A 12,495-nucleotide genomic window follows, 5' to 3' on the forward strand; every position below is an offset into this window, starting at 1 on the left:
ATGGGAATGGCATTCCAACATTATGGGAACAAGAACATTTTATCTTTGTTGGCATGGAGACTATGAGGAATGGGACCATAAATGACTGTGCTTTTTCCGATTTCCCTGTGCATGTGTAACTGTGTGAAGAAGGGAGTGGTAGCCTGCAGAGAGGCTGTCAGATCTCAGGAAAATTAAGAAAAAGCTATAGATGATTTGTTCCATGGAGCATAAAGTTAATCCCAATGGAAGGTCCTGAAAGTAGCTGGAAAGGTTTCCTGGGGCATGCACAAAAGGTCAGAATGGAGCGCACGGCCCTTCGGAGAGACACGATGCGGACAATGCAGAGGCAAACAACTGTGATAAAAGCACCTTTTGCTGCAAAAGCCAAGTACTGAGACCCAGTGCTCCAATGTTCTGCAACTATAGGGAATGCACCATACTGGGAGTACAATTCCAAACAACCTTATCACAGTTCCTTCCCACTGCATTCAACCCCACAGGAGATGGAGAAGGAGAACACTTTCTGATGCATCACTGTCATGGGTGAATACTCCTTGGTGGGGCTCTCCCTCAATACCCAAGTTTTTCAGTTTGTACCACATTCTTTTGGCTGGTCCACTCTTAAAACTTAGGTCGCCCTAACTACATAGACTCATAGGCTTTAAGGTCAGAAGGGACCATTATGATCTAGTCTGACCTCCTGCACAATGCAGGCCACACAATCTCACGCATCCACTTCTATAACTAACCTGTAACCTATGTCTGAGTTATTGAAGTCCTCAAATTGTGGTCTGAAGACCTCAAGCTGCGGAGAATCCTCCAGCAAGTGATCCCGTGCCCCATGCTGCAGAGGAAGGTAAAAAACCTCCAGGGCCTCTACAATCTGCCCTGGAGGAAAATTCCTTCCCGACCCCAAATATGGCGATCAGTTAAACCCTGAGCATGTGGGCAAGAGTCACCAACCAGCACCCAGGAAAGAATTCTCTGTAGTAACTCAGATCCCATCCCATCTAACATCCCATCACAGACCACTGGGTATACTTACCTGCTGATAATCAAAGATCAATTGCCAAATTAACTGCCAAAGTTAGGCTATCCCATCATATTATCCCCTCCATAAACTTATCAAGCGTAGTCTTAAAGCCAGATATGTCATTTGCCCCACTACTCCCCTTGGAAGGCTGTTCCAGAACTTCACTCCTCTAATGGTTAGAAACCTTCGTCTAATTTCAAGTCTAAACTTCCTAGTGTCCAGTTTATACCCATTTGTTCTTGTGTCCACATTGGTACTAAGCTTAAATAATTCCTCTCTCTACCTAATATTAATCCCTCTGATATATTTATAAAGAGCAATCATATCCCACCCTCAACCTTCTTTTGGTTAGGCTAAACAAGCCAAGCTCTTTGAGTCTCCTTTCATAAGACAGGTTTTCCATTCCTCGGATCATCCTAGTAGCCTGTCTCTGAACCTCTTCCAGTTTGAATTCATCCTTCTTAAACATGGGAGACCAGAACTGTACACAGTAATCTATAACTAAAATTCTTGTTATTAATCCCTAAATGCATGACCTTGTACTTTTCACTATTAAATTTCATCCTGTTACTATTACTCCAGTTTACAAGATCATCCAGATCTTCCTGTATGATATCCCGGTCCTTCTCTTTGTTAGCAATACCTCCCAGCTTTGTGTCATCCGCAAACTTTATTAGCACATTCTCGATTTTTGTGTCAAAGTCAGTAATAAAAAGGTTAAATAAGATTGGCCCCAAAATTGATCCCTGAGGAACATGGGTCATGGCTGTGAAAAATTCACACCTCTAAGAGACATAGTTACTTTTTTTTGATAAACTCAATAAATTCATTTCCATAGATTTATAGAAGTGTAGGATTAGAATAGACCTTGACAGGTATGGACAGAGCTGTGTTGGTGGGGGATGCTCTCCCACTGACAAACCTACTGCCACTCGTTAGGGCTTGTTTAATTATGGCGGCAGGAGAGGTCTCTCCCATCGGCATAGAGCGGCTACATGGGATACCTTACAGTGGCGCAGCTGCAGTGGTACAGGTGTTAAGTCTGCAGTGTAGACATAGCATATGTATTATCTAGACCCGTAGTTCTCAAAATCGGGCTGCTGCTTGTTCAGGGAAAGCCCCTGGCAGGCCAGGCCGGTTTGTTTACCTGCCATGTCCACAGGTTCAGCCGATTGCAGCTCCCACTGTCCGCGGTTCACCACTCCAGGCCAATGGAGACTGCAGGAAGGGCGGCCAGCACATCCTTCGGTTCGCGCCGCTTCCCGCAGCCCCCATTGGCCTGGAGCAGCAAACCGCAGTCAGTGAGAGCCACGATTGGCCGAACCTGCAGATGCAGCAGGTAAACAAACTGGTCCGGCCCGCCAGGGGCTTTCCCTGAAGAAGTGGTGGCCTGACTTTGAGAACCATTGATCTAGACCATCCCTGACAGATGTTGTCTGACCCTTTCTTAAAAACCTCCAATGACAGAGATTCCACAACCTCCCTAGGTAATTGGTTCCACTACTTAAAGAGTCTTACCGTTAAGAAGTTTTCCCCAATGTCTAATCTAAATCTCTCTTGCTTCAGTTTAATCCTTTTAATTCTAGCCCCATCCTCAGTGGCTAAGGAGAACAATTTAGTGCCCTCCTATTTATAGAAACCTTTTATGTACTTGAAGAATGTTAGGGTGTCCCCCCATCAGCCTTCTCTTCTCCAGACTAAACCAACCCATTTTTTTCATCTCTCCTCGTAGTTGACATTTTCTAGACCTTTGTTGCTTTCCTCTGTTGGCTACCATTTTCACGGAAAAACTTGATCAGGTAGAGCTCAGCCCATAAATGGCATAATACCTCCCACCCCATGCTATTCATTCAGAATATAATCAAACCAAAAATCTTTTGCTTGCTCACAGAGTGTTCATTAGCCACAACTTCCTGTGGCATCCTAGCAGAAGCACAAGGCACCCTCATTCTCTTACCTTAACCACTTGGACCATTTTTCAGGGGGCCCCTCTCAGGCTGCCCATAATTTTGAGAAGTTTTATCCAGTTTCTGCCCCCATTCATCCTCCAGAATTTCAACCTGGGTCTCACAGATGTTGTGCAAAATACAACAGGCAATTATCACACCAGGAACATTAGTAGTAGTATCATAGCACCTGGGAGCCCTACTCATGGTCCAGGACTCGATTGTGCTAGGCGCTGTACAAACATAGAAGAGAAAGACAGTCTCTGCCCCAAAGAATTTACAATCTAAGCAGAAGACAAGAAACAGCAGAGGGATACAGACAGATGGACAGGGGAATACATGGTCAGCATGGCAGATTGTGCTCTCAGCACACCAGCAGCTTAACCATTGTCAAGTTTTCACTTGGGTCAAATTAGAATTGTTGTTCTATACAATCAGTTGATTCAGTTGCTTATTGCTTGAGGTTCAGCTCACCTGTCTTTATAGCCCAGTAAACTTTTGCAATGCACTCTTTGAGAAGTAAAATTCAGATTAAGCTCCTCTCGCCTGCTGTGTGTAGATGACATGATGTCTCCTCTCCAACTTGGAGCTTGATAGTTTTTGTTTACCTAATTTGCAAATTGACCTTTTTCATCTCTACCTGACAACCGGGCTGGTCAGAGAAGCAAATACATTTCTTTGGCAGACCTGTTTGCCAACTCCCCCTGACAGTTGGCGCTGGGAGGTTATGGTGACTGTGGTCCCTGTGTTCTGACACAGGGCCAAGAGGGTACAGGGGAGGGGTGACCTCCCCCACAGTTTCTGGGAATCTTATCACTGAGGTTGGTAAATGAGTGGCAGGGTGTAAGGGGGAGACACACAGAGCACTGACCCCAGTGCTCAGATGTGATCTCACCAGTGGTGGTGATCAGGGATTTGCAGAGGTGCAAATTGAGCTAATCAGAACAAAGAGGTGTTATCACTGTTCAGCCAGCTGCAGCTATCAGTGTTCCTACACTAAGGGCAAGTCTACATTACAAAATTTAGTTGACCTAAGTTATGTGAATATATAGCTGCAGCAGTAATTAAATTGCTTCTGCATGTCCACACTACGCTCCTTGTGTTGGTGGTATGCATCCTCACCAGCAGCGCTTGCACTCATGGGCAGCGTGTGAGCCACGCATTCAGGGAGCCTAGCCCCCAACCCTGCCCCATCTGCCTGAGGCCCTGCCCCTTCTCCACCCCTTCCATCCCCACTCCTGTGCCAGAACCTTGAACCTCTGACCATGGCCACTGCCCCGCCCCAGCCCAGGGCCTCCCTGACTAGCCTGCTTGAGTGCCTCCAGCCCCAGAGGCCCCAACCACCTGGAGTCCCGGGCCCCAGGCTGGCATGTACTAGCCCCAACCCCTTGGGGAAGAGGAGCAGCCTCCCTGGGCTGAGGCCAGGAGGAAGTGGCAGGAAGCAGGAGGAGATTCGGGATGGGGCCATGCCTGGCTGTTTGGGGAGGCTCAGCCTCCCCTGGCCTGCCAAACCTGCCGACCATGCTTGCATCAATTTAACTGTCAGTGTGGAGCATTGTGGGATGGCTTCAGAAAGGCAGCAACAGTCTATGAAAGCAATGCAGCATCTACACTGACACTGCGTTGACCTAACTACATTGACCTAAGTGCTACGCCTCTCATGGAGGTGGAGTTATCATGTCGGTGTAGTGGTCAAGTTACATTGGCAGGAGCTACATTTTAGTGTAGATGCTTATGGAGTTTGGTCAATGTAAGCTGCCTACATCAACCTAACTCTGTAATGTAGACCAGGGTTTAGTATTACTTGTGTCAGAGATGTTTTTAACAGTGCATTAGTCACTCTCTTTAGACCTGTGTGCAAACAGGGATTGGGCCTGCTTTGAGCAGGGGGTTGGACTAGATGACCTCCTGAGGTCCCTTCCAACCCTGGTATTCTATGATTTTATCAACACAAGCTTTGATGAAGCCAGGCTATACATACATAGTTATTTCCCAAATGCAGAGTGCACAGGGATCCAGGTGTAATCTCCATAACATTACACTGGGGGATAAATCTAGCCCACCCTGCATGGGAAGACAGCCAGGTGGGCTACGGAACGAAGAGCTACACATCATGTGGGAGCTTCATGTCTGACCTCGGGGGGATTAGGGGAAGGAGGGAGGTGTGTGGAGCTGTGGACCAAGTTTTTGCCTCCTGCACCTACCCCTAGCTGGTCTGGCCTCCCCGCCCTTGCTATGGTCAGGCTCAGGGCTCCTCCCCTGCTGTCTCAGGGAACTCTGGGGAAAACTCCACAACACTCGCCCCCGCCCCCAGCTCCAGCTCCAGCAGCCACAAGGAAGGTCACAACTGCTGCTGCTGCCCAGGACTGCCTGGGGAGGGGTGGGCGCCAGTGAGGCAATATGTCACAGGCCCCAGGCCCCACAGGGGCCCCCAGTCCCAGCACCCTGTGTCCATTCACATGCATGTGCTATTTTGGGCATTTCAGTTTTCACAACATAGACTTATCCCAGATTCTGGAACAAGCTCAAATGCTCAGTTCATGGAGTATGTACATAAACTATATTAAAGACAAACCCACAGTAACCGTCTCCAGTTTGTGAGGTACCCCATGGAGCCAGTCTCTAGGAAACAACCTCCATGAATTTATCTAAGTCTATTAATGGCTATTAGCCAGGATGTGTAAGGAATGGTGTCCCTAGCCTCTGTTTGTCAGAGAGTGGAGATGGATGGCAGGAGAGAGATCACTTGATCATTACCTGTTAGGTTCACTCTCTCTGGGGCACATGGTATTGGCCACTGTCAGCAGACAGAATACTGGGCTGGATGGACCTTTGGTCTGACCCAGTATGGCCATTCTTATGTTCTAACCTAAATAAACCCAAAGTTATGGAGACAGATATGAGTCAAGGAAGCCAGCAGAGTATTGGAAACCTGGAAAAATCTCTGATTGGATGAGCTCAGGCATTTGGTCACAAGCTGAGGTGGTTTAAAAGTTTTGGATTTTTTTAAGCAGAATTTTTTATTGTTTCCTTAAACAATCAAACACAGCAAGCAGCAAATATTTGGCCACGCACTTCTAAAACCCCAAACCATGTTCAGGTTTTTGCAGACTAATTTCAGCTTTTCAATTAAAAAACCACAACAAATTTTGAAGGAAAGCAGACGTTGTCCATGATTTCTTCTGCCTTTCAAAAACCCCTAGTTTTTGATCCAAAGAAGATTTTATGGAAAATATTTGTCCAATCCTTTTAATGAGCTTTAGTGCCTTTTAGCACTAGCTGATGCTGAGAACCAGTGATACCTTGTAAACATGATTTGAAAAGAAGTTTTCTCAAAACTGGGTTTGTGCCGAGATGCAGAAGGTTTTTAAATATTTATTTTTCCCAGGGCCACCTGGGGGAGGCAAGTGGGGCAATTTGCCCCGGGCCCCAGAGGGGCCCCCACGGGAATATAGTATTCTATATTATTGCAACTTTTTTTTACAGAAGGGGTCCCCGAAATTGCTTTGCCCTAGGCCCCCTGAATCCTCTGGGCAGCCCTACTGCTGCCCTGGGGAGACACTGGGCTTCTATACACAGGCACCTACCAGCACAGACCTGCTAATGGGGATGTCCCCCATCCCACCCTTACTCCATGACAGCTGCCTGATCTGCCCAGAGAATGGCACAGCCTGCTCATCCCCAGTCTGCCCAGGGGAGCTCAGGGAGAGATTGGTCAGTTCCACCCTGACCCCAGTGCAGGGCACCCTCCAGCTCTGAGTCAGCAGGAATGTCACACACTTTGGGTTCAGTCCCCTCTCCCTCATGTGGAGTTTCCTATGGAGGCAGGTTGGCCGAGTTCTTACCTGAGCAGATCACTCCTGTATCATAAAAATGGTGGCACTTGAATGCACCCCATCCTCTATGTCTGCAGTCCCAGAGAGCTGACTCGTCACCATCACAATCAGCTCGAATCAGCCAAGTTGGTCCAGATCCTTCTCCAAAATGAGCCCAGGCAGGGGCACTGACAGCAGATCCACATCCCAGCTGCTTACAAACCACCTCAGCATCTTCCATGTCCCAGTCATCATCACACACTGTCCCCCACTGATCCTGGTGTTTAACCTCCACTCTCCCGGCACAGGGGCTGCTTCCATTCACCAGCCTCAGCTCATCAGCACCTTCAGACAGACACAGAGCAGAGTTGCAGACAATGCAGAGCCCAAACCCTCTGGCTTGGACAGTATCACACAAAGGCCCTGGGCTTAACTCCCTGATCCCCCAGTTAGGCTTGTCACTGAGGAGGCAACATGAGGTATCTCCTTCCCTCTGAGTTCTCCATGCTGGTGGATGCAGAGCACCATCACTGCTGTGTGATTCACAGCAGTAGTGCCCTCAAAGACTCCTCCCCTCCCTCGCCACCCCATCTCCTCCTCCTTTTGACCCTCCTCCCCCACCACTCACTTGAAAACATGTTCCCCCACCCCACCTCTCCTTGCACCAGCTCCTCCACCCATTTCCAACAACCTCTCCTGCCTGGAAAGGGGTGTGGTGTACTGAAAACTATTAAAATGACAATCTGCTGCCACTTTAAGAGTAAGGGGCTTCCTGGTCCTGTCTGCAGGCTAAAGATTGAGTGCTTTGTAAGGAAACTTCAATCTGGGCCTTCAGCAGCCAGATTGCAGAGAGCCTGCCAAAACCGAGGTGGGGTAAGTTGTGCCTCTCTGCCTTGTGGAGCAGACTACTTTGTCTCTCTCTCTGTTTTTGGGTTCTTGTGTGTTAAGGTTCTGCATTCTGAGTAACAGTGTCATATTATATTGCAACTTTCCAGAAAGAGTATTTCTAACTTCTCTGTGTTTATGCTGTGAACATAACACGGAGAGCCAGACATATCCTACTATCCTGCTCCCCCTCACCTCAGACTTGCTGCTGCTCTGCCCATTCAGTGCCACCCCCACCAACATACAGCCCACCTGCCATTCAGTACTACTTTCCTTCCTCTTCTGTCTGAGTCCCTGCTCCTCTCAGACCCCTCCCCTTCTACCTTCTTCAAATCTTTAAATATTTCTCATAAGGAATTAGAGAAAATGTTTTTCCCAATCTGCATTTACCTGCTTGTTACAAAGTGTAACTGCAGATTTATCTGTGATGAGTATTTTATACTCCGTTTTCATAAAGCACCTTCCCTCTCCAGTTACAGGGTCTGTAACTCTATCCTGGGGGCGAGGGGACATCAGAAGCCTCAGAGCCAAGAGCTCCCGCTAGCTGCAATTACAGCTGTATATTGATGGGGAGCTGTGACGGGGGGCACTGTTCTATATAATCTCATGATGAAAACAAACCTCTTCCCCAGAGCACAGTGACTATTATGGGAAGTCCAGGAGCTCTGGACCCACCTCCACATCTCTCTTGTTGAGGGGATTCATTCTGTGACACTGAGTCAGATTAAGAAACTTGGTGTCTTTCCCGACTCTTCCCCACTCTGTGGGAAACCATGTAGTGGGCTTGAGACAAAAGAGTTTACTTTGTTAATTTTAATTTATTTAAAGTTTTTTTTATAGCTGGTGAATTTTATCCTCACATTATCTCTCCACCCTCAATCACACAGGTAGGTATTATTCCCATTTTACCGAAGGAGAACATGAGGAAGTGAGAAATGAAGTGAGATGCACCAAGGTCACATACTAAATCTGTGGCAAAGTCAAGAACACACACTAATCACCAGATTCCCAGTGTAGGGTTTTCACCATAGAACTATCTGTACTTTACACAGGGGCACAGACTTACATGTGCACTCATATATTCCATGGTGTCCACATCATAGCAGTGACCGGGGGTTAATTATTATGTGTTCCTCTTAGTGACATTCCCAGTAGGGCATATCTACTGCAGCATGTTTGAGCAGTCACCAACATGTTACATCTGCCTCATGCTCTCTGTGGCCCCAAACCAGCAAAGGCTTTTAGTTAAAGGGGACTAACTCTTGTGCTTAATGGTAAGCTCTTATTTAAGTGTTTTGTTGGAAGGGAGCTTATAATGTACATTAGTCCTATGGAGTGATGGGTTGATTTTAAGATGGTCCTGTTCTTTTTAAATCTCATTGTGCTGTAGTCGCTGGCTGTATTTGTGTCGCCTCCCTCCTTGAGACTTTTGTATTTAAGTCCAGATTGTGGAACACTGTTGGGTCTTACTCCCAGGAGTTGTCCCACTGACTACACTGGCCTCCCTGGGACTGCTCCTGTCACAGAGGGCTCAGCTATGGCAGGAAAAGACATGGACAACAATTTCACAAAACCATTTCTGTTCTGCTGCAATTTTTTTTGTTTGTTTTTCTAAAACTTTGACAGTCAAAGATGAAAACATTAACCTGTTGGAGTGTCGGTTTCACCACTGTGAAACTTTCGGGTGGAACCAGAATCCAGCCCGTTTGTAGGTGTCTATTTGTAGATTTGTAAAGTGTCCCGTTATTGAGGGAGGGTGGCAGGGAGTTTAGCAGCCATTCTAAGCTGCATTTAAATCAAGCTGAAAACATTCTCATGGACTGTTAGGTTATGAAGTTTTACCTGGACACAAGTGAGATGGGGACATTCCTGTTCCACTTGGAGTCAAATTTAAAGGCAAGAAAAGGAAGGTTGTAACCAGCCTGTGTTATTACTCTGACCAGACTGTGGACCAGTGTAGTCCAGGGCCATCTTCTCTCCCTGCAGGGTACAAGTTTCACCCATTGTAGGTAATGGGAGTCACTCCACCCTGCAGGGAAAATAGGGCCCCCTGGTTTCACACGGCCCATGCCATGGCGATTTGGTTACCCAGGAATCCCAGTGGAATTCTCTTCGTTTTCACTCTGGTAAAGGTCAGTTTTATCATGAGATCAAACTCCAGCTATGTCTATGTGAATTTTTGGGGAAGTTCAGGTAAAAATCCCTACTCCAAAAAATCCCTTGCTCTGTAATCCTCAGCACTTACCCTCTCAGTCACAGAGAAGCTGCAGAGCTATCTGTGATCTGTACATATCAGCTGTGGTACCACAGTTTGTCTCTAGCTAAATATTTGAGGTTTCTAAAATCTGACTTTCATCTTCAGCTTCACCTGTTCATGCTGCAGCTACAGAACAGCAGCGTCTCAGACTGCAGCAACTCACAGAAACAGGCTGCTACTGGACAGTTCAATGTCCTGACAAGACCATCATTCAAACCCTACTGAAGGTGCCCAGCATGTTGGACGTACACAGGACAGCAGTGTTATTTCAAATTGTACGGATTGTATATCTGGAATTATTCACAGGTTCCATACAGCGGTACAGAGCTGGATGGGGGATGAGGCTGGAGCTCACAACAGGGAAGCCCACTTTCCTTTTCGTGTGGTTCATTGGTTTACCAGGAATTTCTAAGTACTGACGCCATTAGTTCACTAAAACCAACTCACAATGCTACAAGACTGGGGTATTTTATAAAGTAAACACAGTTTGGGACTGGGTCAAATCTATGATAATTGCAAATATATAAACCTCCTCTCTCAGAATAACCAATGGAGAGATAATTATGCACACACATTTATTTAAACCCAACTGCCTGCTTTCCCTTTGTTTCATTGATTTCTGGAATAAAACTCCATTTCTAGTGGATTCAAAACTCTCTTTCTAGTTCTTGTCGGCCCAGTTCATAAAGTGAAATAAATAAGGCACTTACCCGTCGTGTCCTGAACAAAGAGAAGAAACCAAAACAGCTGAGTGGAGAGATGTCCCTTCATTGCCAGCCAGATCTGCTGTCCCCTCCTGACACTGCACTGGCTGCACCAAAACACTCTGCAGGGCTCGTCTGTGTCTGACAAGTGACAACAAAGCTGTGGAAGGGAAATATATAGATTCAGAGGCTGGCATCAGCTGCCAGAAGGAACCAATAGAAAATTATTCACCTTTTTAGACATTATCAGAGGATTTATCTAAAACTTTGTGCAGCTAAAACATCCAATACAATTCTAAAACTCTATATGTGACCATATATGAGTGACGAGTCTACTTCTGATGTCATCTTCGCTTCAGTCTCGGATCATCATGTAACCACCCTCCTTGGCGTAGGGCAGAACAGTGTGAAAACAGTGTGCCTTTTTAGGCGAATAAAAGTGAGCCTTGAATGCTGCTCATTTGATAAACTAACTAAGAAAATAAATATGGAAAAAAAGAAACATCTAAAATTGAACCCCACAGAGCTGTGTGTGTCCAGTTGTAGCCTGGCCACTAAAACCACAGAGCTGGGATGTTACCACTGGGGTTAGCTGTATCCAAAGGAGAAGGGAACAACCCCTGCTGCCTTTGTGGAATCCAGACTGCTCAGGGCTTCCCAAACAGAGTGGGAACAGCAGTGGTACATTAGTGGTAGGAGTGTGTCACTGTGACCATCAGTGGCAGCAGAGTCTCAGAGGGCTTCCTGTTCACCCAGCTAGAGCTTGTTCTTAACACTTAGTGATTAGTTTATGAGTGACCATCTTGCATATCGTAGTGTAGGTAGCAACCCACTCCAGGACTCTCTGTCCAGGCCAGTGCTAGGACTGCCCTGTGTGGTAACTGTAGGTAGCACAGGCTGTGTTAGTCAGTCTTGGAGCTAGAGAGAATTGCAGGGTCCTGACCATTTCTGTCAGTCTGAAAAGAGAATCTCCTTAATAGTCAGTGCGGCTGAAACCCTTCTCTTCTGTACAGTGAAGAGCAGCACATTGACCATAGGACACAAGCTTCACTGGAGCAAGTTAACCAGGAAAACAACATAGCCGACGTCCAGTGGAAAGTTCAGTAAGCCTGGCTGCCACCTGACCAGAGGACCAATCAGAGGACAGGATACTTTCAAATCTTGAGGGAGGGAAGTTTTTGTGCTGTGCTGTTAGTTTTGGTTGTTGTTCACTCTGGGGGCTCAGAGGGATCAGATGTGCAACCAGGTTTCTCTCCAATCTCTCCAATACAGGCTCTTATAAGTTCAGACTAGTGAGTACTAGGTAGATAAAGCGAGTTAGGCTTATGGTTGTTTTCTTTATTTGCAAATGTGTATTTGGTTGGAAGGAGTTCAAATGTGCATTTGGCTGAAAGGAGTTCAAATTGGTATTTTGCTGAAAAGATTTTAATTTGTACTTGTATACTTAGGCTGGGAGGGTGTTCCCAGTGTCTATAGCTGAAGGACCCTGTACCTATTCCATTTTTTTTTTAATTTACAAAGATAATTTTTACTCTTTTTTCTTTCTTTAATTAAAAGCTTTTCTTGTTTAAGAACCTAATTGTTTTTTTATTCTGGTGAGACTCCAGGAGACTGGGTCTGGATTCACCAGGGAATTGGTGGGGAGAAAGGAGGGAAGGGGGAGAGAGAAGCTGATTTCTCTCTGTGCCAGGATTACTTTCTCTCAGGAAGAGACTGGGAGGGGGAAAGAGAAGGAGGGAGGAAGGTGAATTGTCCTCTCTGTTTTGTGATTCTAAGAGTTTGAATCACACAGTGATCTTCCAGGGTAACCCAGGGAGGGGAAGCCTGGGAGAGGCAACGGTGAGGGAAAGGGTTTACTTTCCTTGTGTTAAGA

At 46.4% G+C, this 12,495-nt stretch overlaps 1 protein-coding gene across 1 annotated transcript in view; it reads right to left on the reverse strand.

Annotated features, from left to right (window-relative positions):
• The window catches only part of LOC115636912 (antigen WC1.1-like), a 710,101-nt gene extending 699,356 nt beyond the window's left edge, over positions 1-10,745 (reverse strand). Inside the window, exons 1-2 of the mRNA XM_030537633.1 lie at positions 10,629-10,745; positions 6,807-7,121 (exon numbers count right to left, since the gene is read on the reverse strand). Of these exons, the coding sequence (XP_030393493.1) occupies positions 6,807-7,121; positions 10,629-10,689 (376 nt within the window). The 5' untranslated portion in view covers positions 10,690-10,745. The remainder of the gene's footprint in view (positions 1-6,806; positions 7,122-10,628) is intronic.
• Between the last annotated feature and the right edge of the window lie 1,750 nt (positions 10,746-12,495).

The sequence above is a fragment of the Gopherus evgoodei genome, chromosome 1, assembly GCF_007399415.2.
Source record: "Gopherus evgoodei ecotype Sinaloan lineage chromosome 1, rGopEvg1_v1.p, whole genome shotgun sequence".
NCBI classification, from domain to species: Eukaryota; Metazoa; Chordata; order Testudines; family Testudinidae; genus Gopherus; species Gopherus evgoodei.